The sequence below is a fragment of the Dryas octopetala genome, chromosome 1 (assembly GCF_963921425.1).
Source record: "Dryas octopetala chromosome 1, drDryOcto1.1, whole genome shotgun sequence".
Lineage (NCBI taxonomy): Eukaryota > Viridiplantae > Streptophyta > Magnoliopsida > Rosales > Rosaceae > Dryas > Dryas octopetala.
The window spans coordinates 4,097,116-4,122,028 of NC_141366.1; the positions used below are offsets into that span (position 1 = coordinate 4,097,116).

Sequence of the window (24,913 nt, forward strand, 5' to 3'; positions counted from 1 at the left end):
TTTTTTTAATTCTTTGATAACTTAGTGAAAATTAAAATTTATATGACACAAATTATTTTTGGCAAGATTCATACGACAAGATTTTTTTTTCTTTTGTTTTTGCCAAGATCTATAGGACAAGAGGACATGAGGAAATTCATTCTCATAATTGTAGAACTTAGGATCATACGTTTTACATAGTATATAAGCACATCTTTATTGAAGAAAAAATCATAACTTAATTCCCAAAAAAATGTAATAAAATGATCTATTGAATAAATTTAAAAGAAAAAATAAGAAGAGATAATTAGACATCATACATAGAAGATGAAATATATAAAGAAAGAGAAGAACAGAGAAGAAGCATATTGGAGAGAGTATAAGAGAGAGAGAGTGAGAGATGGATACCTGGAGAAAAGTGAAGAGAAGAACCTGTGGAGAAGATAGCAGAGAAAACCCTAGGGAGAAGAAGATGAAAATAACGCCTGTTGATTTTTAGCGTGTTTTTGTTTTCCCAATTTAAGCGTATATTATCTAATCCTAGGTGTGTGTGTTGTATTAGTTAGTCAGGTAAGGAGAGTATTAAAAGCCCAATTCGGTTTACATAGTCAGGTAATTAAATAATACAAGTGAACACCAAACAACTGACATAGACTATTTATTCCTATCCAGAGTCTAATACGATGTACCAAACATGCCCATGTGTTATAATAAATTTTCGGTTAATAAGAAAAATTAATAGAAATTATAGAGTGTATTTAATAGAAAGTTTTATGGACTTTTTTGGACTTTTGCTAGGTGATAAATTTTAATTGACTTTTATAGACTTTATATAGAATTTCATAGACTTCACATCAACTTTCTAGAATTTTATAATTAATTGGTAGACTTTCCTAAAATTTTGTAGAGTCTGGTAGAATTTAACAAACTTCTTTTAAAACAAATGCCTGAAAATAATATAATATCGATGAAAACAACATTGTTTGAAAAAATCGCACAATTGGGTTCGCATCTCCGATCTCTCTCTCTTCATCTTCCTGACGTGTAGCACGTCATGATGGTGCCAACAATCTGTGGTCATTGAGATCCCTGGCTTTGCTGAGGGAGGGAGGGAGAGAAGGAGAGAGAGATGAGTTGTGGCCATGGAACATTGAAAAGATGGGGAGAACCGAAGAACGGGGGTCGGGGATTGTTGCCAACATGGATGAAAATATCTGCTGAGATCTCCACAATTCAATCAAGGACATTTAAATGGGTCGTATACTATTTCTCTAAAATGAGTATAAGACGACATAATATTGATATAAATCGGCATAATTGAATAAAAATTTTCAAAATTATAAAAGAAAAAGAGGAAGAAAATAAAATGAAATAAAATTCAATTCTAAGGGCCAGTTTGGTATTGCTGTGGAGTAAAATAGCTGTGAAGTAAAGTCAGCTGTAAAGTAAAGCAGTTGAGTGTTTGGTAAACTATATTTTCAAAAGTGCTGTGAGTGCAAAAAACAGTATCAAAGTGTTTGGTAAATGTCAATATAAAAATAATGTGACTGTGTATAATTACTAAAATGGACATGATGCTGAAAGTGCATTTCACTTATTTGTTTGGTAAAAATAAAATGTTTTTTTACTTGTTTTTGAAATTTTTGACTACAAATTTTATTAGCATTAATTTTTTTAAGAACAACATTATTAAATAAGTATGCCTATTATTTTTTTAGGTATATTATAATTTTAATCGTATAAATAAAATATTATAATTAACAGTAATGCTACACTTACCACATTTTTATACCACAATTTCATACCATCTTACATGACATTCATACATTGGACACTACAAATTAAAAAATAAAACCTAAAAAAGAAAAATGAAATACCCTTCAAGTAAAATAATGACAAATCAGGTGGGATACAAATGTGAGAAAAAAATGTGGGACAATTAGCAATATTGTATAATTAATTATCACAATATAAAATATAACTAACAATGGATATATTTTTTAATTTAAAATAAACAAATAAAAATTATAAAAATCAATGAGGGTATTATGGGTAAAATAAAATATTCATTGTTGTTGTGAATCACTGCAGCTTTCAAAAGCACCTAGAAACCTGCTTTCTGTTTTTGCTGTGAAGAGTTGAGAATTGTGGGGAAAAACTGTTTTTTATTTTTTTACCAAACACCAAAACTGCTGTAGGTGATTGAGAATTGTCATCCACAGCAGCTTTTGGGTCCTTCACCGCAATCCCAAACGAGGCCTAATTAGACCAAAACTCATCAACTAACCCTAATTAATCAACAATCAACTAACAAAAGAACCGAATTTGACTAAACTTGTTTTTCACCGATACCCACTAAAATTGATATATCTATAAATTTGAAAATCAATACTTACAAAGTTTTCGATATTTTCATCATAGGTTGCCAAATGGGGTACAAGGCAATAGCGTTTGGCAATTAAATAAAAATACGTGTATAAAATGAATAATAGAAGGACTATAACATATTAAGGTATCCCTAAAAAAAGGGAAAACCAAAAAAAGGCCAAATGAAAAATTTTTTTTGGCCAAACTTTAATTCCTATGTAGTTTGTTGGGTTTTCATTAGGGTTTTTTTTTGTAAGTCCAAAGCAAAAAATACTTTGATTGGCTGGCGCACCTGCCAAAATACGGTGACTGACCGATCCACTTTAATGAGTCAAGCGCTCGGCACCATCACCGAGCACTCGGTACAACCCATTGAGCGCTTGGCATGGTCACCGAACACTCGACAAAATGCCACTATCATATGTAATTATCATATGTTGCAACTGAATGACAATTTCAGGGCTCTGTCTATGTTTTGGTTAAATTAACTAATTTTATGTCATATTTATCACTTAAGAGTACTCTCCTTTCAACATGTAATGAGTCGAACTTAAATAACAACTAATTTAAGTATTCAAAATAATGTAAAAGTGCACAACACATAGTCCAAATAACTAAAAAATAAACAATACATAAAATCGTCCTCGAATTGCAACATAAAGAAAACTACAATGCTATTATTGTTAAAAATGAAAACACATAGACCAAAGTGAAAACCCTTACAAACAATCAAACTAGAGGAGCAAAGTTGTGATTTGGCAAAACAAAACCACAACCTTTTCGGACGCAACGTCGCAGCCTTGTCGAAGAAGAGTGGAAGCGCATCAGAAATGAAATGACTACACGACTACACTACAGTCACTACTCCACTGACCATTTACCACCCACAATCACATCGACATCGTCTACTCTGCAAATTACAATTCAATCAGTCCGTACAATTCCATGAGCCCAAAGCCCTGGTCCCAGTTCTTAGTCCCATAACCATCAAAACACACAAATTTGGTACTCGGTGGGTTAGGTATGATCATTCCGGCGGTTAAGTTAGGAGCCCTTGCCCTCAAAACCCTCTGCAAACCCATTGCCAATCGGCTCAAGAAAGAGGCTGGCAGGCACCCCAGGTTCAGGCATTTCATCATCAACATTGCCCAGGTTCTCTCTTTTCCTCTCTTTTACCAGCTTCTTATTTTTTTCTCTTTTTGCCATAATACCTCTTTATTTATATGCTTATATTTTTTCTTTCCACTTTGATATTGGATCAGGCAAATCATCGATTTACAATAAATGTGCAAAGAAGGATTTATGGTCACGCAACTGATGTTGCAATCCGCCCACTGAATGAGGAGAAAGCTGTACAAGCTGCTGCAGATCTTCTTGGCGAGCTCTTCGTGTTCACGGTACTATGAACTCCCCATTTCATTCCTGGTCTAAGAATGTTCTCTGCACGTAAGTGGCTTACAAATTTAAAATGATTGGACTTATTTTGTTGCATGTTTATGGGTAAAATAACTATTGTTAAAAGAAAACAAGCATACCATTTCCAGTAGGCAGTAGCATACAAACATTTATGAATGTAAATAACAAAAATAATTCAACAACATAATGAACAAGTGCTTGATTAAAAATGCTAAGTCAGCAAACACACACAACTCTCCATCCATGAAAATGAAATTGGGTCAATTTGGTGTGCATAATTTGGGTCGATGTTGTACTGAATTCTTTTCAGTAGCACATGAATTACAATGCACTGATACTACACAGCAGTACTAACAATTGTGTTCCATCTGTGTGACCCTGCTAGTGTTCATGCTGCAGTTTCAGTAAATTAGGATGTACACAAGACGTGGTGCTTAGATCCATGGATGCTTGCTGAAATGTGACATCTAATGGACAATGTCCCACTTGCATTTGTATGTAAATAAGTTGTGAATCACCATTGTACCTCTGTAGGTTGCGGGAGGTGCAGTTATTTTTGAAGTGCAACGAAGTTCAAGGTCAGAAGCAAAGAAGGAGGAGCTGCGTAGACAGGAATTAGAGGTATGCCTTCATACTATTGTAGCATTAAGAAACAGCCATTGTTGAATCATTAAGATATTTGTTCTGTTGCTTTTATAATGCACTTTCAAATGTAATTCACTTTTTCAGCCCTCTTTTTCCATGGGAGGGGGAGTTTTAACTTTCTATTCTGAGGGAAGGTTCCTAGGGGTAAATTTAAGGAAACAGCAGCTGAAAGAAGCTAGTAGTTACAGCTTGGTTAGAGGAAGTATCCTCTTTGGAATCCCAAGACTAAGTTCATTGGCTCAAATATAACAATAAGGCCTTTTGGGACTAAAATGAAGTGCCAATGGTAGTGCAAGAATCAGAAAATAATAAATAAATAAATAATAAGTCAAAGAGGCAATCAAAGAATTACGGTCAAGTTTTATTAAGGAGTATATATTTGGGTCTAGTGTTATTAAGAGTTCGATCTTAGGAAAATACAATGTCGTTAAGTATTAATGAGTCTTTTGGTATTGTTAGGAGTCTTTGGCAGATGTATTTGAAGCCGATAAATAGGTCTATCTTCTGTACACCAAATCAGATTTGAATGAATGCAAATTTAGTGTTGTTGAAGCCTTGGTGCAATGGTGCCTTCAGCTCTCCTCCTTCTCTCATCTCCTTGTTATTATTCTCCATCTTGCTTATTTCTCTAAAGTTACAGCAGTCGTAAACCTTCTTTGTTCTCTAAAAATATTTTATTTCTTAAAATTTCTTTCATCCTAATCCCACCATAATTATACCAACACCCACCTTGTGTTGTCCTGCATCAGCAGTGCTGTAGGCCACTAGGCCCCTTTTACTCTATGGGTTGAAAAAATAAGAATTTTAATGAGCATTCTCTTCTGAATATATTACTAGTAAGCTTTTGGTTGCTTGGTGTTATGACTGATTTAATAAGCATGAAAATATATTGCAGCTGACAGTACAAGAAGGTATCTGCTTGTTATGCATGATCATGTCCTGCTAATATAATGAAGGAATGCCATATTTGCTTTAAGTGCTAGTTTCAAAAGTGTGGTGCAGTAATTTTTACTTTTAAAAATCAGTTTCCATCCTGCCTTAAAAGTAACCACTGATTATAAGAAATGGTGACTAATTGGTGGAAACATTCAAATAAAAGGATAAGGTGGAGGGGGGGGGGGGGGGGGGGGAATGGATTCCTCCTAAAACTCATGTTTTTATAAGCGTTCTAAAAACTGGATGGGATAGGCTGGTCAGACTGGATTAATTAGGCTATTACCACATTTGATGTCCTAATGTTACACTTTTTCATGGCCAAAAAAAAAAAATGTTACACTTTTTAAATTCATCTCACAAAGGACAATAAAATAAATATAATTCTTAATAGTGAGAAAATTTACATCTATTTGACAATGTAAATTTTTATGTTCTCTTTATCATATAATTTTTTTAATATTTTATGTATAATAACTAGATTGATATTTTTTGTATATTTACTGCAGCATTATGGTTAGACTCTTGGTTTGACTTTGGTCACTCAGGCCTCTCTGACCTTGACCTTCTCCTTTCGATTTGATGATTGGTTCATTTTTCAGAACATTGATTTGTAGTAAAGATGTAGACTTGCTCAAATTTTATTTATCATACAGTCATTCTTTTATTGGAATTATTTTAGCAATTGTGTACTGATTAGTCATGAACTCACGATTCACAAAAGAGAATTGTTTGAGTGGTCATTGTCATATTCTGATAAGATGATAACAGCACTGATTGTTTGTATATATATGTAGGGGCTTCAAGATAATAATGGGCTGTATTATCCACTTACAGCTACCTTATGCTTTTTTTTTTTTTTCTAGAAAATGAGACAAAGAGATGAAGAGTTGGCAAGAGAAGTTGAGCTGCTTAAGAAAAAAATTGAAGAGCTGGAACAGCTTGCCAAAGGACAGGGAATTGCTGGCCTTTTCAAATTCAGGCACGCTCAACCCCCTGAGAATGAAAAGGAAAATCCTAGTTTGGTCGCAGTGCCGAAAACCAAGTAGAGCACATAGTATTACTGTAAGAACCAACCTCTTTTCAGCCTATTCTATTCCTCTTGGCCAACTAGGAGATCTTATCATATTGCACTATTTGGTTTTGATTTATATTGGCTGATCCTCTTCTGGCATGGCCTGGCCAGTTGCATTTGTCAGTATTGAGTTATTGAATTAACCAATGCTTTCTCTCCTTTTGTTCCTCAAACCTCTGCATACAATCTTTTTGCAGAGAATCAGCAAGATGCAGAAAACTCAAGACAAGCTCACATATCGGAATTCTAACACCCTTCAGCAAAGAAACACTTCCAGGATTTAATGATATAATTTTTGCATTCATCTGAGACTTGTTAGTGGTTGTGATGAACATTATTCAATCCCTTCTCAGTTTGTTCAAATGTAGACCACATCTGGGTATATGGCAAACGCAATTTTACATTGGCCTTTGAGGTTGTGTGCATGAACAATGTAAGGCCACCGCCCCCGTTTGGGCATTTACATTTAAATACAATTGTAATCATGGTACTAGTTTTCATTAAATTGAAATCTTATAAATGAACAGTCTTTCCATTCTCAAAGTTTAGTCATCCAAATGTTGGTTCACCGGGTATTGCTAGCATTCTCGTTTTCTAGGCTTGGTTAAGTTTAAAAAGCTAAAAAATAAAAATAAAAATTCACGTGTGTTTTGGAATTGAACAGTACTTTCCTAAGTTCGTAGTTGGATGAGCTCCTCTGGCTCTAACCCTTCTCACAAGAACATGTCTTTTTGGATCTTTTTATTTTAAATAAATAAAAAATTATTTCATAAATTGAGTGAAAAACAAAAAGGACATGCCTTGTGAGAGGGTAAAAAGGACATGCATATGTGCAAGGCATTGGAGGAATTACTTCAACAAAGGACTGAGAGTCTGAGACCAAGTATTGTCATTTGGAAATATGCTACGCTATAAGGAGCGAAAATTTCATTTTCTAAAATCAATAGTAAACGACACTCAATGTAATAGCTTATTACATATTTACATCGGATGTTTCTCATAAAATAACTCTTTTTCTACCCCATCCCAAAAATAAATGACTTCGCACTTGAAATTATTTAAATATGATTAACGTCTGATTAAGATCTCCTATTCCCATCTCAATCCCAATCTTTAGTCTTGACTATCCATGTCTTCAAAATAGTCCAAAAGTATATTTTAAATTTGATAAAAAGTACAAAGGAAAACTTCAAAAAAAAAAAAAAAAAAAACTTTGACGTGTTCATATACCGTCAGCGGGATTTATTTGGACTATACGACTTAGGGCATATTTGGTACATCGTATTAGACTCTGGATAAGAATAAATAGTTTATGTCAGTTGTTTGGTGTCCACTTGTATTATTTAATTACCTGACTATGTAAACCGGACTGGGCTTTTAATACTTTCCTTACCTGACTAACTAATACAACACACATACCTAAGATTAAATAATACACGCTTAAATTGGGAAAACAAAAACACGCTAAAAATCAACAGACGTTATTTTCATCTTCTTCTCCCTAGGGTTTTCTCTGCTATCTTCTCCACAGGTTCTTCTCTTCACTTTTCTCCAAGTATCCATCTCTCACTCTCTCTCTCTCTCATACTCTCTTCAATATGCTTCTTCTATGTTCTTCTCTTTCTTTATATATTTCTTCTTCTATGTATGATGTCTAATTATCTCTTCTTATTTTTTCTTTTAAATTTATTTAATAGATCATTTTATTACATTTTTTTGGGAATTAGGTTATGATTTTTTCTTCAATAAAGATGTGCTTATATACTATGTAAAACGTATGATCCTAAGTTCTACAATTATGAGAATGAATTTCCTCATGTCCTCTTGTCCTATAGATCTTGGCAAAAACAAAAGAAAAAAAAAATCTTGTCGTATGAATCTTGCCAAAAATAATTTGTGTCATATGAATTTTAATTTTCACTAAGTTATCAAAGAATTAAAAAAATAGTCTGATTCACTGCTATTCGACGGAGCACCAAACGCAGTATAACTTAGTTAGACTGTTTATCCGAAACAGTACCAAACGCCTGATAATATTCTGGATAAACAGTCAGTACTCTTCGGAACAGATTAATACTATCCGACAGAAATTAGTCAATACAATCCGACGTACCAAACGAGCCTTAAGAGTGAAGACATAAAATAAATGATAATAATTTAAGGGATATCATTTAGATTAATATATTTGTATCAATTTAATTTTTAGACTTTAATTTACAAAAATAAAAATTTTAACTTTTTTAATTTTGTCAATTAATATTATTTATCATCTAAATTTAGCGAAAAATAAAAAAAAGAAAAATAATGCATGAGAGAGAAAAAAAAAATAAAGGAAAGATCTAAATAAAAGGGTCATAAAAAATGTCTTCTCGTGATTGGCATACGGTAAAATAAAAAAAAAAAACCAAAATTCACACACACACACACATACATATATATATATAATATTTAGGCATAAATTCAATTTAGACATATAAGTATATAAGCTATTTCAACGGGGTCCATGAATTTTAAAATATTTTAAATATACACCCGATCTATTATCTAAATTGAAAAATGAATTTCTGTTCATTGATTCGTTGAGAGATCAGTTAAATGACAGCTTGGCTTTTGCTGACCGGGATTACTTGACGACGTGGCGCTATCTCAGCAAACATTTCTCGCCAAATGAGCGACACGGGCCCACAATTTAATAATAATAGAGAGAGTGGGAGTTTGTGGGCCCGTGCCAGGGGTTAGGTGGACCCGTGTCGCTCATTTCCCGCCAAATGAGCGACACAGGTCCACCTAACCCCTGACATGGGTCCACAAAGTCATCATCTCTTTCCCGCTTGTTGAACACATGTGAGAGATTTATATTTGAATTTGGGAGAAACGTGATGTTTTTTGGAGACTAAATGGTCAGGAGAGCGTTCAACGAGCGGAAAAGAGGTGATGAGTGTGTGGGCCCGTGTCAAGTGGACATGTGTTGCTCATTTGGCATGAAATGTATGCTGAGTTGGTGCCACGTCTTCAATTAATCACCGTTAGCAAAAGCCAAATTGACATTTAACTGATCTCTCAATAAATTGATGGACGAAATTTCATTTTTCAATTTACATAATAAATTAGGTGTATATTTGAAATATTTGAAAGTTCGTGGACCCCGTTGAAATAACATGTATAGATATATGCTAAATATTTACTTTCCATTCTTGTTAATTCTCATTCTTCTCCCTCTGTCCGTCTCTGGACTCTCTTCCAGAGTCCCAGTCTCCAGCCCAAATCCCGGAACCCGAAAATCTGCAAAACATTCAGGTAAAATCTCGGCCTTGTGTTCTGTGTTTTCTCTGCTTTTCTGTGTTTCCATTGTGGCAATTAGCCCAAACCCCGCATTCTCTTTTGTGGGTTTTAGGGTATTGCTCCGATCCCAACACCCCCATCAATTTCAGTCACTCAGCCTTCGATCTACAATTTTATTTTATTTTATGATTAGTGAAGTAGATTTGGCATCATCTGTATCCTCCGTTGGTTGCGTAGAAAATAGAAGAAAAAAATAAAGGAAGATAAAGAGCAGTTCTTCAACGCCATATAAGGCTTGTTTCAGGGGAACCATTAAACCTAAAATTCTTGACTTCAGACTCTGAATTTTGACCTGGAGCTTGTGATAGACTAGTTAATCATATCTGGGTTTGAATTTGTTTTCTATTTGTGTTCTTATTTAGTTGGGGTTTTGGGGAGGGATTGAACAGAGGTTTGCAGTTTCTCAGTATCACTCTTTTGGCTGAAATTAATGCTGTTTCAGTGCTGATAATGGAATGGAATATTGGGGAATTTTAAATTAATGTATTCTGGGTTTTTTTAGGGGTTTGAGGAGAGGGAAGCAATGCTCAAGGGCTCCAAGGGCAAGTGTGAGTCTCCATCTCACAAGTTCTTGAAGGAAAAAGCAAAGACTCGGGTCGAAGACCTTCAAGGGATGTTCACCAGTCTTCAGACCGCAAGGAAAGAGAGTCGAACTGATGACATTGCAACCTTGGAGGAACAAGTGCACCTGATGCTCAGGGAGTGGAATGCCGAGCTCAATGAGCTATCCCCAGCATCCTCTCTACTTGTGCGTAGTTGTAAATTGGTGGTTGCACTAATTTACTACCATGTGTATTTTGTATTATCTGTCCTTTACTATGAAGTAATGTTTGGTAGGTATATAATGTGAATTGTGTAGGGCGGTAGTCTTGGATCGTTTTCAGAGGAGATAGCCCGTCTCTTGAAACAGTGTGATGAGGAAGATGACGCAACAAGTCCATTAAAGGAATTTCCACCACCTAAGCCAGAGCCTGATCTTCAAAACCTTCATTCAAGTAATTTGATGACATTTAGAGAGGTGGGTATTCTTCTTTGGTGTCAATGTTATGTTTGCATGACTGTTGCGCTACACTAGCTAACTTTTCATATGACATTCTTGTTTAGATGTTCTCATTTACTTCAACATGATTTTCCGATGCTGTTGTGGAAATCTTTGGGAAAAGAAATTCCGAGTTAGATTTGACAATGTTTGCTTGTTTGAGTTATTAAAATAATGTTGCCACTTCCTTCATATACCTTTCTCAACAAGACCAAGGTTTCATCCTTCTATTTTCTTGGATTCTAATTGTTCATCATTAATTTTTTATAACATATTTTGTGCTCCACTCATTTGCCTATGGTATTTGAGACATAGAGCTTTTTTAACATTCCTATGTTTTAGATTCCAGGATATAGGTTGCAATTCTCCAATAGTTTATACAGTCCAGTTTGGTTCCTCTCTTTAGATTGATATTTTTCATTCATTGACTTGCATTTCTTTTATTCATTTCAATTTAGTATTAACTAAAAGTGGTTTGTTTGTACGTATGTATATAATATATATTCTAATTCTAATAGGTGATGCTCTAATGACAGTGACATATAGTTCATTGAACAACAATTTGTAAGATTTCAGGATATGTGACTTATTTTGATCTTGCCATATTGATTGTATATGTGACTTATTTTAGAGATTGGTAATTGACCCAAGACATCTGGGCAGCTAAAACCTGGAAGAGAAAGGAAGATAAAAACCATGAATTTGGGACTTAAGCATAAGGTTTTCTTTAGTTTCATTATATAATATAATTGTATCATTGACAGTTTTCATTGTTCTTGTATGCTGTGCTTTCATAATGTAAGGATAAGTATACTTGGTTGTGATTGTTTACTGATGAGCTCAAAGCTTCACCAACTTTTTAGGACTTTTTTGTTTCTAAGGAACCTCAAGAAGTTAGCTTTCAAGGATTTGATCAATGCAAAGGCACTGCTTCAGATTTTCAGAATACACTGGTTGATAACTCTGATTTGACTACTCAATTAAAATATCATCACTTTGAATTTGATCAAGACTTCAATGAAGGGATTTTCATTGGGGGCAACGACATTAAACAGTCTGAGGAGGATGCCATGCCAAATGTTCTGCCAGATATCTGTCCTCCAGTATCTGCTTTTTTGGGGCCAAAATGTGCTCTTTGGGATTGTTCCAGGCCTGCTCAAGGATTGAAATGCCAGGACTATTGCAGTAGCGATCATGCTGTTCTAGCATTAAATGAAGGTCTTTCTAAAACTCCAGTTTTGCGACCTGGAGGCATTGCGTTAAAGGATAGTTCACTTTTTGCTGCACTTAATGCTAAGACTCAGGGGAAGGCTGTGGGCATCCCCAATTGTGAAGGGGCTGCTACTCTAAAATCTCCATGGAATGCTCCTGGTAAGCCAGAATTCTCTCTTTTCTTTCTCAATATTTGTTTTTGTTTTATGGTTTTAGCTTGTTCAGTTGTTATTTCCCATGTCCATTTTAAGGCATTGCTCACTGCATTCAACTTATTTTTATTTTCTGTTTGGTTTCCTTTTCCTATTGGCTTGTCATTCATTGCTTCAGGATGATGTAGGCTGTTTTCTCTATTGTCTTATTATTTACCAACTCACTTTCAATATGCAGAGCTGTTTGATCTTCGTTTCCTTGAGGGTGAAACAATTAGGGAGTGGCTCTTTTTTGGTAAGCCTAGAAGGGCCTTTGAGAGTGGAAATAGAAAGCAGAGGTCATTGCCAGACTACAGTGGACGTGGTTGGCATGAATCGAGAAAGCAGGTTATGAAGGAATTTGGGGGACATAAAAGGTCCTATTATATGGACCCACAGCCTTCAAACTGTCATGAGTGGCATTTGTTTGAATATGAGGCTAACAACTCAGATGCCTGTGCACTATATAGGTTGGAGTTCAAGTTTGGCTGTGCAAAGAAAAGTCCAAAAGGAAAAGTATCAAATGATCCACTTTCTGACCTGCAGAAGAAGATGGGAAGGCTCACTGCTGAGGTTCCAACAGATGATGCAAACCATACTAAAGGGAAAGCTAACGAAAAAGCTGATGCTGCAAATATTTTTTCTTCTCAAAATCAGATGGCTTCAACTACTTAAACCCTGAGCTATGTTGGAAATGTTAATTCTGCTCAAAATCAGAAGACAACATTCACCAAAACCTTGAGCTATGGTTCAAGTGGTTCATACAATCTTATTTCCACTAGTATGACTGACTAGTATGGTACTTAGTTGAGAAAACTTGCCTGCATGTGAAAAGGATCGAACAACCTGACGTGGCCATGTTTTGACATTATGTGTGTTATTTTTCAGTGTTATTAGTCTACCTATCTCTGGAGTTTTTTGCCCTAGAGTATTTTGACGCGGGCAGGTTCTCTGCATTATGCTAGATGGTTGCAATAACTGACTGAACTTCTGAAAGCGCCTGTAGGGGTAATATTGACAATGACGTCAAGAATTTATTCTAGGAACAAATATTTCTATGTTTTCTTCTCACATCTGCTAGTCCGTTTTGTGGAAATGTACAGCCTGCTGAAGGAACACTAAATCTGTGATAGATATATCTGTTTTCCTTCTGTCTTTAGTGATGGTAGCCTGTGTTTAGTCATGTGCTTGCATTAGTATGTTTGTTGCATTTAATGGAGGGATCATGGTTCTGATGAGTCCATGAGTTGTATGCCTTGAGTTTTGTATTTTTGTATATTTGCGTTTGGTTTTTTCTAGGCAACTTCAGTGACCATTGGACTCGAACTTAGGTTAGGCACTTTGAAGAGGGTGTATTTGCCCTCCAGGATGTTCCCGTAGGAATGCTTTTTTATGTAATCGTTTGTTTTCAGATCATATGACCTGCAATTGAGAAGGATATGCTTGCTTTCTTGTAATGTATGAATCTTAACCGTCTCCGTTGCATGAACTCTACATGCATTTACGTATGAGATTGGTGCAATCCCTACAATCAATTGTAAGGAATATGTTTTATGAGTAATGTTATATGGACAAATTTATAGACTGCAATTAAAGATGGGCGCCTGTACAGGTGAGGTTCATCTCGATTAGAGATCATCCATAATAACAAGTGAGGTTCACTTATCATCTTTCTTTAGGACGGTGGTATGGGTTGTAATATTAATAAAACCTAACCCAACCAATTTGACAATTTGTTACTACAACTTCTAAGCACATATATACTACTCGAGTATTTTCACCTGAGAGGTGGATTGAGAAAATTTAATTTATATTTCAAATGGCATAAATACCACAATGCATTCACCATATTGTTTCAAATGATAATTTTACAGATTTGCAGTCAAATGATAATTTCACAGAACATTCATTATTGCATAATTTTACAGATTTGCAGTCAAAGGACCTTTTGAGACAGCCTTGGTCCGATGGATGCTCCAAGAATTTAATGTCGATAATTTTCAACACCACAACTATAGTCAGCCCTGCGGATGGAGGGCCAACCAAAACCCTCCAACAATTTAAACTCAAGGGCTATATCCTCCGTAATATCACATGCCATTATGCCTTCTCTAACTGCCTTGACCCACACTCTCTTTGAGGTTTTGCTAGTCCATGTAAGTGTTCATTGAAGTCTGGAATGTAGCTGCAGTCAATGAAATTATCATGTCAGTGCAGATGCAATCTGGGAAGGTTTTGGGCTTTTTGGCAACAAGGGTTCTTCCTGCATAACTTGAGACTCGAGTGCATTCTCAAAAAGTTGCTTCTGAACAACACCATGCAAACGCCCAAAAAGCTGCTGCTTTAATGAGTCAAAAGCCAGGTCCAACCTCTGTAGCTGCTCCATTGCGATTATATTGTACACGAACAAGCCGTAGTAAAGATCAAAGCTATCTCCTGCTGTATTCTCCACCAAATTCAACAAAGTATTGTAACTTTTTGTGTTGATTGGTGTAGATTCCAAACCAAACTTTTCCAAAATCCTTCCCACAGTGTGTGTAATGAATTGTGACGCTGCTGCATGCCTATCATGTTCTGCACAAGACATTTCAACCATTAGGCACCCTTCTCTTGCAAAGATATCAAGAAATTGGTCACACCGTGATACTCTTGATTCATCGTTTCCAACCCTGACCTTTTCATACACAAAACGAAGACCATTCCACCCATTTTTACCACTTTTTGGTCCAAACATAGGATGCGTACAGAGAACATCAAAATCCAGTGGCAAATTTTGAAGAAACAGACTTCTTGGAAATTCTTTCACTGAAAGAACATCAACAAACAAAGTATTTCTCTTCAACCTCTGAACGGGCAATGACCTGAGAACTTTCTCAGTTGAAAGAATGGATGTACAGAGAAGTATCACTTCTGGATGCTCTTTGCAAAGATTGTCTGCATCGGAGAAGTAAGAAACCCCTAACTTTTGAGCCACATCAGAGTAGTCTGATCGAGAATAGGCTAGAACTGTATGGCCTTGGCGTACAATGGTTTTAGCAAGGAACTGACCAAAGTTTCCAAAACCAACAATTGCAATCTTGAGCCTTGAGCTGTCATCAAAGCTATCAGATATCTGTGCTTTGTGGTCATGTGACTGAGCAATATTCAGCGATCTGAAGGTTAAAATTAATTTTTTTTAATGAGAAACATATTAAAAAGGTACAATCACAGTGGACAAGCTGTCCAGTAACAGCAGAACAGGAATACAATGACTAGTTGCAAAATACCGTACATTGTAGTTGTGTACTTGTGTTACATCCATGCATCCAAAACTGAATTTTAAACAGTAGTGCTCCAATCCACAAAACCAATGTAACTACACACCGAAGAGGAGGATCATAGATTTTTCTTCACCCCCTCCTACAAAATATTATCTTATAATGATACTGATCATTATTTGTTTCTCCATACCATTTTAGCCAACTGAGGGCATAAATGGCTAATCAGTAAACATTAAACTGATGTTCCCAGATTTTTCTCTAACTGTTTTTTCCAGTCAAGATGTGAGTTCCACTAGCTAAAGAGTGCATATATCAGAAAAGCAAGCAAAAGCTGAAATATCCATCAAACTAGAAAAACTAACAAATTCATTTCTACAACAAAAACAGGAAAAACAAATGCAATGCATTGGGACTTTACCTCGTAGCTTCTGAAGGTACCAATGCAGCTCCATTCTGAGCTTCATAATACTCCTGCAAAGTTGTTCCCTTCTCTGCATTCCCGAACAATTGCTTTCTCGCAACACCGTGCAAATACCCGAAAAGCTGTTTCTTTAAAGCCTCAAAAGCCAATCCCAACCTCTCCAACATCTCCAACGCATTCTTATTGTACACAAACAACTCGTAATACGAATCAAAGCTTTTCTCATCAGCTGTGTTTTCCACCAACTCCAACAATGTCTCATACCCTTTTGTATTTATCAATGTAGACTCCAATTTCAACATCCCCAACACTCTCCCAACTGTGTGGGTCAAAAACTCCGAACCCGCCGCGTACTTATCGTGCTCAGCGCAGCTCAACTCCACCATATCAAACCCTTCTCTCTCAAAAATGTTCAAGAACTTGTCGCACCACGAAGCCCCCAACCCCCCGGACCCAATTCGGACCTTTTTGTACACAAACAAAAACCCATTCGACCCGTTTTCACAGCTGTCGGGTCCGAACATCGGGTGGGCACAAACGACATCGAAATAGCTAGGCAAGCACTTGAGTAATAACGCTTTCGAAAACTCTTTGACGGGAAGCGCGTCGACGAACAACGTGTCGCGCGTGAGGAGGTGAAGAGGCAGCGATTTGAGTACGGCTTCGGCCGAGGTTACGGAGGTGCAGAGCAAAACGACTTGTGGGTTTTGGTCGACGAGGTCGTGTGGGTCGGAGAAGAAGGAAACGGAGAGGTCTTGTGCCGTTTTGGAGTGGTCACAGTCGCATTGAGAATGGGTGAGAACGGTGTGGCCTTGGTTGACGAGGGTCTTGGCGAGGAGTTGGCCCAAGTTGCTGGAGCCAATGATGGCGATTTTGAGCATTTGGGTTGTGGAGGTTGAAAGAGGAGCTCTTCCAAGTTCCAACCCTCTACCAATGATTGCTGATCTCTTCAACTTAACGACTTTACTGGGGTTGCTGGGCCTTGGGCCGCGTGTATAGGCCCTCTGAGCTAGTTCTGTTGGTTTGGTTTTGTTGTTGGGCCTCTGGCCCCATTTCAACCAACAAACGCCATCTCTGTTAATTTAGCTGCTTTGATTGTTTTCTGGGAAAGTTTACGTTTGGTTTTGTGGGATAGTTGAAGGAGGAAAAGAACACTACTTCTGCACCAGGTAAACCTTAATCCTTCCCCGAAGCTTTGGACTAATGCATCGAATTTCAGTGTGTGCTTCCCTTTTCTTCTCGATTTTTCTTATGGACGAAATTTTTTCATCTATTATTGGATATTACCTTGTTGAGAGCTGTGTGAATTTAAGTGATTGTTTTTGTTCTTTTCAATATCTCGTTCTGTGTGGATCTTTAAATAAAAACTTGTTCAAAACTTCGCTTGATTGCTTTTCTGAGAAAGCTGGTGAAAGCTAGCGTTGCATATGCTTTTATTTTTTCTCTTAGATGCTTCAATAGTTCAATTTTTTATTTTTCAGATTCATTTTCTTTTGGGGAAACAGAGTATTATTGGCAAGAAGTTAAATGTGCACTTTCTGGTAATATGATGTTATTGTTGTTTGAGTAAGGATGGATGTTATGTTGATTGTACTGAGTGTTGAAGATGTGAAGCTGATTATGTTGTATTTATCCTTAAGAATAATTTAATAGATATAACGGAGATGAATTTTGCAGTTGCTTTAATTATATATTTATTGCACAGGGTCTATATGAATGCCCAACTGTTATTGGTTTTATATGAATACTTAACTTATTCTGAATGGAAAGTTGAAAAGCTTAAAACTACTTTCACTTGGTTACAATGCTGAGAAATTTCAATTTTTCTGACATAAATTTAAAGTGCACAAGAGGTCGAGAGCTGCTTGTGGACATGCTTCAACTAGATTTCAAAACATAAACAGGAGTTGTCGCATAGATGCCAGGCATTGAAGCATTGTCTCTTCTCCTTCAAAGTTCCCAAAGTTCTTTCGGGTTTAAACCCAATTACCAAGCATTATCAGCCATTCTCAAATCCTGTGCTGCCCTCTTAGCCATCAACTTTGGGAAGGCTCTTCATAGTTATGTTGTCAAACAGGGCCATCTTTCCTGCCACTCTGTCTCTAAAGCACTGCTTAACATGTATGCCAAATGTGGCGCGTTGGGTGACTGCAAAACACTGTTTGGTCAAATTGATTACTCAGATCCTGTCATTTGGAACATCGTCTTATCTGGGTTTTCTGCTTCTCGAAAATGTGATGCTAAGGTGATGAGCTTGTTTCATGAAATGCATGTAGGTGGGAAGGCTAAGCCCACTTCTGTTACCATTGCTACCATACTCCCTGTGTGCGTTCGCTTAGGAGATTTAGATGCGGGGAAGAGCGTGCACTCTTATGTGATTAAGTCTGGATTGAAAACAGATGTTCTTGTGGGAAATGCTCTTATATCAATGTATGCGAAATTTGGGCTAGTTTCTAATGATGCATATGCTGTGTTTAATAGCATTACTGATAAAGATGTTGTTTCATGGAATGCAATGATTGCGGGGTTTTCAGAGAATAGATTGATAAATGATGCATACAAGTTATTCAGTTGGATGCTCAAAGGACCAGTGGAACCAAATTATGCAACTATTGCGAATGTTCTCCCCATTTGTGTTTCTTTAGATAGAAACATTGCCTATTGCTCTGGGAAGGAGATCCATTGTTATGTGCTGCGCCGGAATGGATTGGCAGAAGATGTTTCTGTGTGCAATGCTTTGGTAAGTTTCTATTTACAACTTGGACAAATGGAAGAAGCGGAAGCCTTGTTCGACAGGATGGAATCAAGAGATTTGGTTTCATGGAATGCAATTATTGCAGGATATACATCAAATGGTGAATGGTCGAGAGCATTGGATTTGTTTCACAAATTACTATCTTTGCAGATGATTGAGCCAGATTCTGTAACTATTGTTAGCATTCTTCCTGCTTGTGCACATTCACAAAACTTGCAGATGGGGAAAAAGATTCATGGTTATGTTCTTCGACATCCTAGCTTATGTGAGGCTACAGCAGTTGGAAATGCCATGGTTAGTTTCTACGCGAAATGTGGCAAAATAGAAGCAGCTTTTGAGACATATTTGATGATGTCTAGGAGGGATTTGATTTCATGGAATACTATGCTAGTTGCCTTTGCAGAGATTGGGTATAGTACCAAGTTTCTATACCTGTTAGACTGGATGCTAAGGGAAGGTATGAGGCCTGACCATATAACCATCTTGACCACAATTCAATTTTGTATTGCAGTTTTGAGAGTAGAAAAGGTTAAAGAAACTCATGCCTATTCAATTAAGGCTGGATTTTTGCTAGATGATATTGAGCCTACTATTGGAAATGCAATACTTGATGCATATTCCAAATGTGGCAACATGGAGTATGCATTCAAGATATTTCAGAGTTTATTGGGGAAAAGGAATTTGGTTACTTGCAATTCAATGATTTCAGCTTATGTGAATTGCGGGTCACATGATGATGCATATGTGATATTTAACAGCATGTCTCGAAAGGATCTTACCACTTGGAATCTAATGGTTCGAGCTTATGCTGAAAATGATTGTCCTGCTCAAGCTCTCAGTCTGTTCCATGAGTTACAAGCTGAAGGAATGAAGCCTGATGCAATGACCATTATGAGCCTTCTTCCAGTATCTGCTCAAATGGCCTCAGTCAACTTGTTGAGACAGTGTCATGGATATGTGCTGAGAGCTTGCCTTGATGATTTTTGCTTGAAGGGAGCTATGCTAGATATGTATGCAAAATGTGGTGCCATATTATGTGCTTATAAGCTATTTCAGTCAAGCCTGCATAAGGATCTGGTTATGTTTACAGCTATGGTTGGTGGGTTTGCTATGCATGGTATGGGAGAGGAAGCACTTGGGGTCTTCTCTCATATGCTTGACTTGGGTGTACAGCCAGATAATGTTATTATTATTGCTGTTTTATCTGCTTGCAGTCATGCTGGTCTCGTGAATGAAGGGTTGCAGATATTTAATTCAATAGAAGAGGTTCATGGGGTCAAACCAACCATGGAACAGTATGCTTGTGTGGTGGATCTCCTTGCTAGAGGTGGACGGATTGAGGATGCATTTTCTTTTGTGTCCAGGATGCCTATTGAAGCTAATGCTAACATATGGGGGACACTACTAGGTGCTTGTAGGACTCATCATGAAGTGGAATTGGGCCGTGTTGTGGCAGATCGTCTTTTTGAAATTGAAGCTAATAATATTGGGAACTATGTGGTGATGTCAAACCTCTATGCAGCAGAAGCTAGATGGGATGGGGTCATGGAGGTAAGAAGGTTGATGAAGACTAGAGATCTAAAAAAGCCAGCGGGATGCAGCTGGATTGAAGTGGAGAGGAGGAAAAACCTTTTTATAGCTGGAGACTGGTCCCATCCACAAAGAAGCATTATTTACAGTACATTAAGTACATTGGACCAACAATTAAAAGAGCCAGTTTATGTACATTAAAACAAGACGTAGTCAATGCGTCAAATGTTTTGAATGCAGTCTACGCAGCTCCTCCTTACAACTTTCACTTGACTCGTTGCTTTCTACCAGTCCTCAATGGGAGAAGCTTAGGGAGAGGCGTGTGTATTAATTTGCTGGTAAATTTCATTATGCCCACATGCTACAGAAAGCAGACACATCTGCAAAGGTTCTTAAGGTACATGAACAAGGGACTGTCTCAATGTTCAACACTACGCTAAGGTCAAGTTCCCTAGTGCAGACATACACTCCCTAGCAAGGACCTATCCGAGAGCGGAAGGACTTGCCAAAGCGAATATGTTCTTCAGAGGGTGCTGCCACCGAAAGAATGCTCAAACTGGCGATGGCGCCAACTTCCCTCCATGATCAGTTAGAACTCAAATCATCTTCCATATCTGGAAGATAATGGGTCCCCACAATCAAGGATGACAATGCTCAATTATTCTAAAGATCCTCCTATATATGACGATTGATCTTCGTACCTAGGATTCTTAATCCTTATATAAACAATATCCAGCTGTCTTTTATGAGGCAAATGCTCGGTTGAAGAAAGTATTTCAAATTTTCAATTTTCTGAAGTGGCTGAAAGATGTGGTGGGAATGGTAATATTAAATAAAGGTGATGAGTAGTGCTAGGGTGCCTCACTATGGCAATCGACAATAGGTACCTCAATGACATGGCATTTGTGTTGGTTTTTGGAGGTCATCACTAATACTAGAGAAGATGCTGTATTGTGTTTTGCTAAGTACTTAGAAAATGTTCCTAATTTGCTTTTGTTCTTTGGTTGATTGCAAATTTTGTTCTAGTGACGAATAGATGGTTGGGTAGCTTTGCTAGGACTGCCAGCCATTATCAGCTCTCTCTTTGTTCATGTATATTTGATTTTGGTATTCATGTTTTGGTTGTATGTTATGTGGCAGGCATTTCATGTTCTTTGAACTAATGGAGTGCATGTTCAGATGATCTCCTAGGGTGCATCCAAGGTCTCTCCTAACAACACTATTATAGTTCATATGTGTCTTTTCTTGTTAGTGGTGGGAGAAAAAATATCAGCCAAATCTTGATGTGCTTAAAAATGTTGTGGATATCTGTGTTGTTTTCATTTACTTCTGTGCCCTAGTTACTCATCTGTTAGGCATGATTCATGAATGCATAGGGTGCTAGCCGATGGTTTAGTATTAAGTGTTCATAAATTTGATCCTTATGTAGATAGACTCACTGTATCTGTTTTACCACTGGCCAGGTTAATATCTTTTTTATTTTAGAAGACAATGAAGCTTAGTGTGCTTGGGCTCTCCACCAGGCATTCTTTGAGAGTGATCTCTCTGAAGTCTGAAGTAGAATGTGGATCCAAGAATGGTTCTGCCTTAACGTTAGCAGAGGGACATTGATACAGATTCGGCCGGCGCTACACAATCCTATCCCTAAAAGGAAAAAAGAAAAAGCTTGCATCACAAGAACAAAAAAAAAAAAATAAAGAAAATATCACCACTACAAGCTTTTTCCAATACTCAACGGATTCCTAGTTGATTAGAGGAAGTCTTACTCCAAAAAATTTCGCTTTTTTAGTTTACACAAATTATTGGGATAATATATATTTCACCAGATCGACATCAGTTGGTTCTCCAAGTTTGTGCCGCCATGACCATGAGAGGTGGTGAGAGTGCCTCTATTGATCACAAAAAAGTTATGAGATCATCAAGATCATCACCGTCAAAATCCATGATCAATATTGATGATCTCTCTGACGTCCTATTGGTTGAAATCCTTTGTCGACTTCCTTGCAAATCCATTGTTCAATGCAAGTGCGTGTCCAAGCATTGGTTCAGTATCATCTCCGATCCTGGTTTTGTCTCTCGCTTTCTATGTCCTACTTTCTTCTTATATGCCAGAAGCATGAGTCATTTAACCAAAAACAAAGGGGAATTGTTTACCATGTCCTCGGAGCCTCATTCGGGACCGTTTTTAACAGTAGGACGCAGGTTTTCTCTGCTGAGTTTCCTCCCTTTGGATGAAGAACCAGAAGTTGTAGTGACCTACAATGACCTAGTCTTGTGCTGCACAACCAGGCTTCATCAACGTGATTACTACATCTGCAATCCGTACACGAAGCAATGGCTTGCTCTTCCTCCCCCTCCAAAATACCACAAGTTTGTAATGGTGGGATTCATCTGCGACGAGCCCTACCATAATAAGTACATGAGGTGCAAGGTTGTGCGAATTCCTAAAAAGGGAGACAAATCCTTGCATTTTGAGATGGAGATCTTCTCTTTGGAGACTGGTGAATGGCGTGAGTTCGTTGTATCATCTCAAGGATTACCATTTAATTTTGAAAGGGGTCGGGAGGTTGGCGTGGCATACAATGGAATGTTGTATTGGTCAGATTATGGTGGTCGTCTTTTTGGGTTGGACCCGTCGATCAACAATAGTGTTGGTGATCATATTATAGATCATAAATATCATTGTTGCTTTATTGATAAGCCTGTAGATGGCAGTGCAAGGGGTGGCATGGTTAAGTTGTTTGGTGTGTTTCAAGGGTGTCTGCGGGTGTGCCAGTACTTCTCATTCAAAGTCGAAGGTGGTAGCTACATCCGGCACAACACTCTTCGTGTTTGGGAGTTGAGAGAAGAGGAGGTTGATGGAGGCGAATTGAAATTGAAATGGTGTTTGATACAGAGTCTATGTTTAGACCAACTGGCTTCGGAAAATCCATTTGTTGGTGAATGGGTAAAGGCACGTCACTGGACCTTTGGGGTGCTAGGTTTCGACTTTGAGGATAACCACTTGTATCTTGGTATAGATGGAGACATTGTCATGTGGAACATTCCTACAAACACCTCAATAAAGATATATCAAAGGAAGAGGCCAGATTGTGATGTCTACCACCAGCATTGGATACAAGTCTTCCCATTTGTACTCCCTTGGTGTCCCACACCACTTCCTTCAGTGCTGCCTTTTTTTTCTGGCCAAGGTCCTTCAGTGCTGACTTAATTACGCACGTACTGCAATTGTTTCTTTCTCTTTTCTCCTTTTTTCTCAGTTGTTGTACTTCAACTTTGCCTGTTATCCAATCTATGTAGTCAAACTATTATTCACCTCAACTTATAATAATAATGCTATTATTTGTCCCCATCCCTCTCTTAACCCTGATTTATTTTCAAAGACAGTGGCTTGGGGCCGGCCTGTGGCACATGACCAAATTTGTTAATATTAAGGAAGCTAGCTTACGACAACTGTCAAAGACAGTGGCTGTGGGTTGTCCTTCTGGTGGTTGTGGAAGCTAGTTCGAGTTCTATGAGAAACACCTAACATTCTGAGGAAGCACTTCAAAGAGCTTTTACATAAAGTGTTTAAATTTTAATAAAAATTGTAGAGATAAATGTCATTTTGCTCTCCAAATTATTACACTTGTATCAGTTTGCTTCACAGACTTTTAATTGAAAAAATTAAGGCACTTGACTTTTCAATTTTGCCAATTGAGATAATTTTGTGAAGTTGCACGCTTTTCATCCAAAGCTTCGTTTACACAAAGTCAAATCCTCTTCACGAAAAGTCTTTATTGAAGAAAAAATGGTAGTCACATGCCAATCACTTGTATCAATTTACTGAATAAATTGGCAGAATTACCTTAATTGGACCAACCATGCAACTTGTCTAATACTCTCATACACCACGCCTCTTATGCCTTCAACAATTACTATCAAAAGTTCAAGCACAAAACAATCATGTCCATACATGATTTTTGGGCTGGGTTGGGAGGGATTGTCGGACAGGGGGAAGAGAGAGAGAGAAGATAGAGAGGAGAAATTATTTAAAATTTATTTTTTTATTTAATTTAATTTTTTATTTTAAATTATTTTGATAACTAAAACATGATTTATCCAAAATGCCTTTGAATAAAGTACTAATTGTTAATAAATAGAAACATTAGGGTGTATATTAAAAAAATTAAAACATTAGGGTGCAAGTTAAAAATCACCCCAAATTTCAAAGGTGTAAGTTGTAATTTGTTCTTAAATTTATTCTCATTCTTCAATTTGAGAATCTTATTTACTTGAGGTATGCCATTAATTTGTTGAGACTCATCACATGCATACATGTAGCATTAACGTGATGAATGGCATATTAATTCCTTAGTAATGTTAGTCGGTTACTCGGTGCACATTAATTCCAGCCCATATATGACCTTTTGCATTTCATGCAAATTAGCTGGTTCATGCATAATTTATTGGTCTTAATTTTCCAAAGTCCTGTACTCCTGTGCAGTAATTGACCGAAGAGTACGTCTTTTAGTATTCCAACATCACTAATTCTAATTAATGGTGGACTGGTTGTGCTGAATAAATCTTTTCAAATATATAGATTCAAAGTTTCAAATTAAGAGCATTTTCAACAGATTCAGTAAAAGTTTTTGACTAATCAATTAGTAGTGCCAGGTTGAATAAATCATCTCTAATAATCTCGTAAATGGACTCGTTAAAATAGAATCTCAAAGTCAGTTTTTCAGTTTCACTTGATCATTATTATA

At 37.0% G+C, this 24,913-nt stretch overlaps 4 protein-coding genes and 1 pseudogene across 6 annotated transcripts; 4 read left to right on the top strand and 1 right to left on the bottom strand.

Annotated features, from left to right (window-relative positions):
* The first annotated feature begins 3,124 nt into the window (after nucleotides 1-3,124).
* Nucleotides 3,125-6,931, top strand: LOC147296654 (uncharacterized). The gene is made up of 5 exons (XM_086255895.1): nucleotides 3,125-3,498; nucleotides 3,609-3,743; nucleotides 4,297-4,383; nucleotides 6,207-6,405; nucleotides 6,613-6,931. Exons 1-4 carry the CDS (start codon nucleotides 3,370-3,372, stop codon nucleotides 6,387-6,389), a joined length of 534 nt encoding a protein of 177 aa, XP_086112021.1. The 5' UTR covers nucleotides 3,125-3,369; the 3' UTR covers nucleotides 6,390-6,405; nucleotides 6,613-6,931.
* A 2,689-nt stretch (nucleotides 6,932-9,620) lies between these two features.
* Nucleotides 9,621-13,453, top strand: LOC147296655 (transcription factor VOZ1-like; annotated as a pseudogene). Its single transcript, XR_015124157.1, has 5 exons — nucleotides 9,621-9,712; nucleotides 10,260-10,505; nucleotides 10,617-10,775; nucleotides 11,660-12,167; nucleotides 12,399-13,453. The product of XR_015124157.1 is annotated as a transcription factor VOZ1-like (transcript).
* A 539-nt stretch (nucleotides 13,454-13,992) lies between these two features.
* LOC147296656 (arogenate dehydrogenase 1, chloroplastic-like) lies at nucleotides 13,993-16,817 on the bottom strand. The gene is made up of 2 exons (XM_086240116.1): nucleotides 15,878-16,817; nucleotides 13,993-15,351 (listed from the first exon to the last, which is right to left on the bottom strand). The coding sequence occupies exons 1-2, from the start codon at nucleotides 16,759-16,761 to the stop codon at nucleotides 14,403-14,405; spliced, it is 1,833 nt and encodes a 610-aa protein (XP_086096242.1). The 5' UTR covers nucleotides 16,762-16,817; the 3' UTR covers nucleotides 13,993-14,402.
* Nucleotides 16,818-16,856: 39 nt separating this feature from the next.
* SLG1 (Tetratricopeptide repeat (TPR)-like superfamily protein) lies at nucleotides 16,857-21,540 on the top strand. 2 transcript variants are annotated; one of them, XM_086240105.1, is made up of 3 exons: nucleotides 17,032-17,049; nucleotides 17,362-17,421; nucleotides 17,724-21,540. In XM_086240105.1, exon 3 carries the CDS (start codon nucleotides 17,799-17,801, stop codon nucleotides 20,364-20,366), a length of 2,568 nt encoding a protein of 855 aa, XP_086096231.1. In that variant the 5' UTR covers nucleotides 17,032-17,049; nucleotides 17,362-17,421; nucleotides 17,724-17,798; the 3' UTR covers nucleotides 20,367-21,540. The 2 variants fall into 2 exon arrangements, with proteins under 2 accessions (XP_086096223.1, XP_086096231.1); XM_086240097.1 differs by lacking the exon at nucleotides 17,362-17,421 and having other exon boundaries at nucleotides 16,857-17,049.
* LOC147296658 (F-box protein At3g28330-like) lies at nucleotides 21,275-23,478 on the top strand. The gene is made up of 2 exons (XM_086240128.1): nucleotides 21,275-21,368; nucleotides 21,629-23,478. The coding sequence occupies exon 2, from the start codon at nucleotides 22,027-22,029 to the stop codon at nucleotides 23,374-23,376; it is 1,350 nt and encodes a 449-aa protein (XP_086096254.1). The 5' UTR covers nucleotides 21,275-21,368; nucleotides 21,629-22,026; the 3' UTR covers nucleotides 23,377-23,478.
* The last annotated feature ends 1,435 nt before the right edge of the window (nucleotides 23,479-24,913 follow it).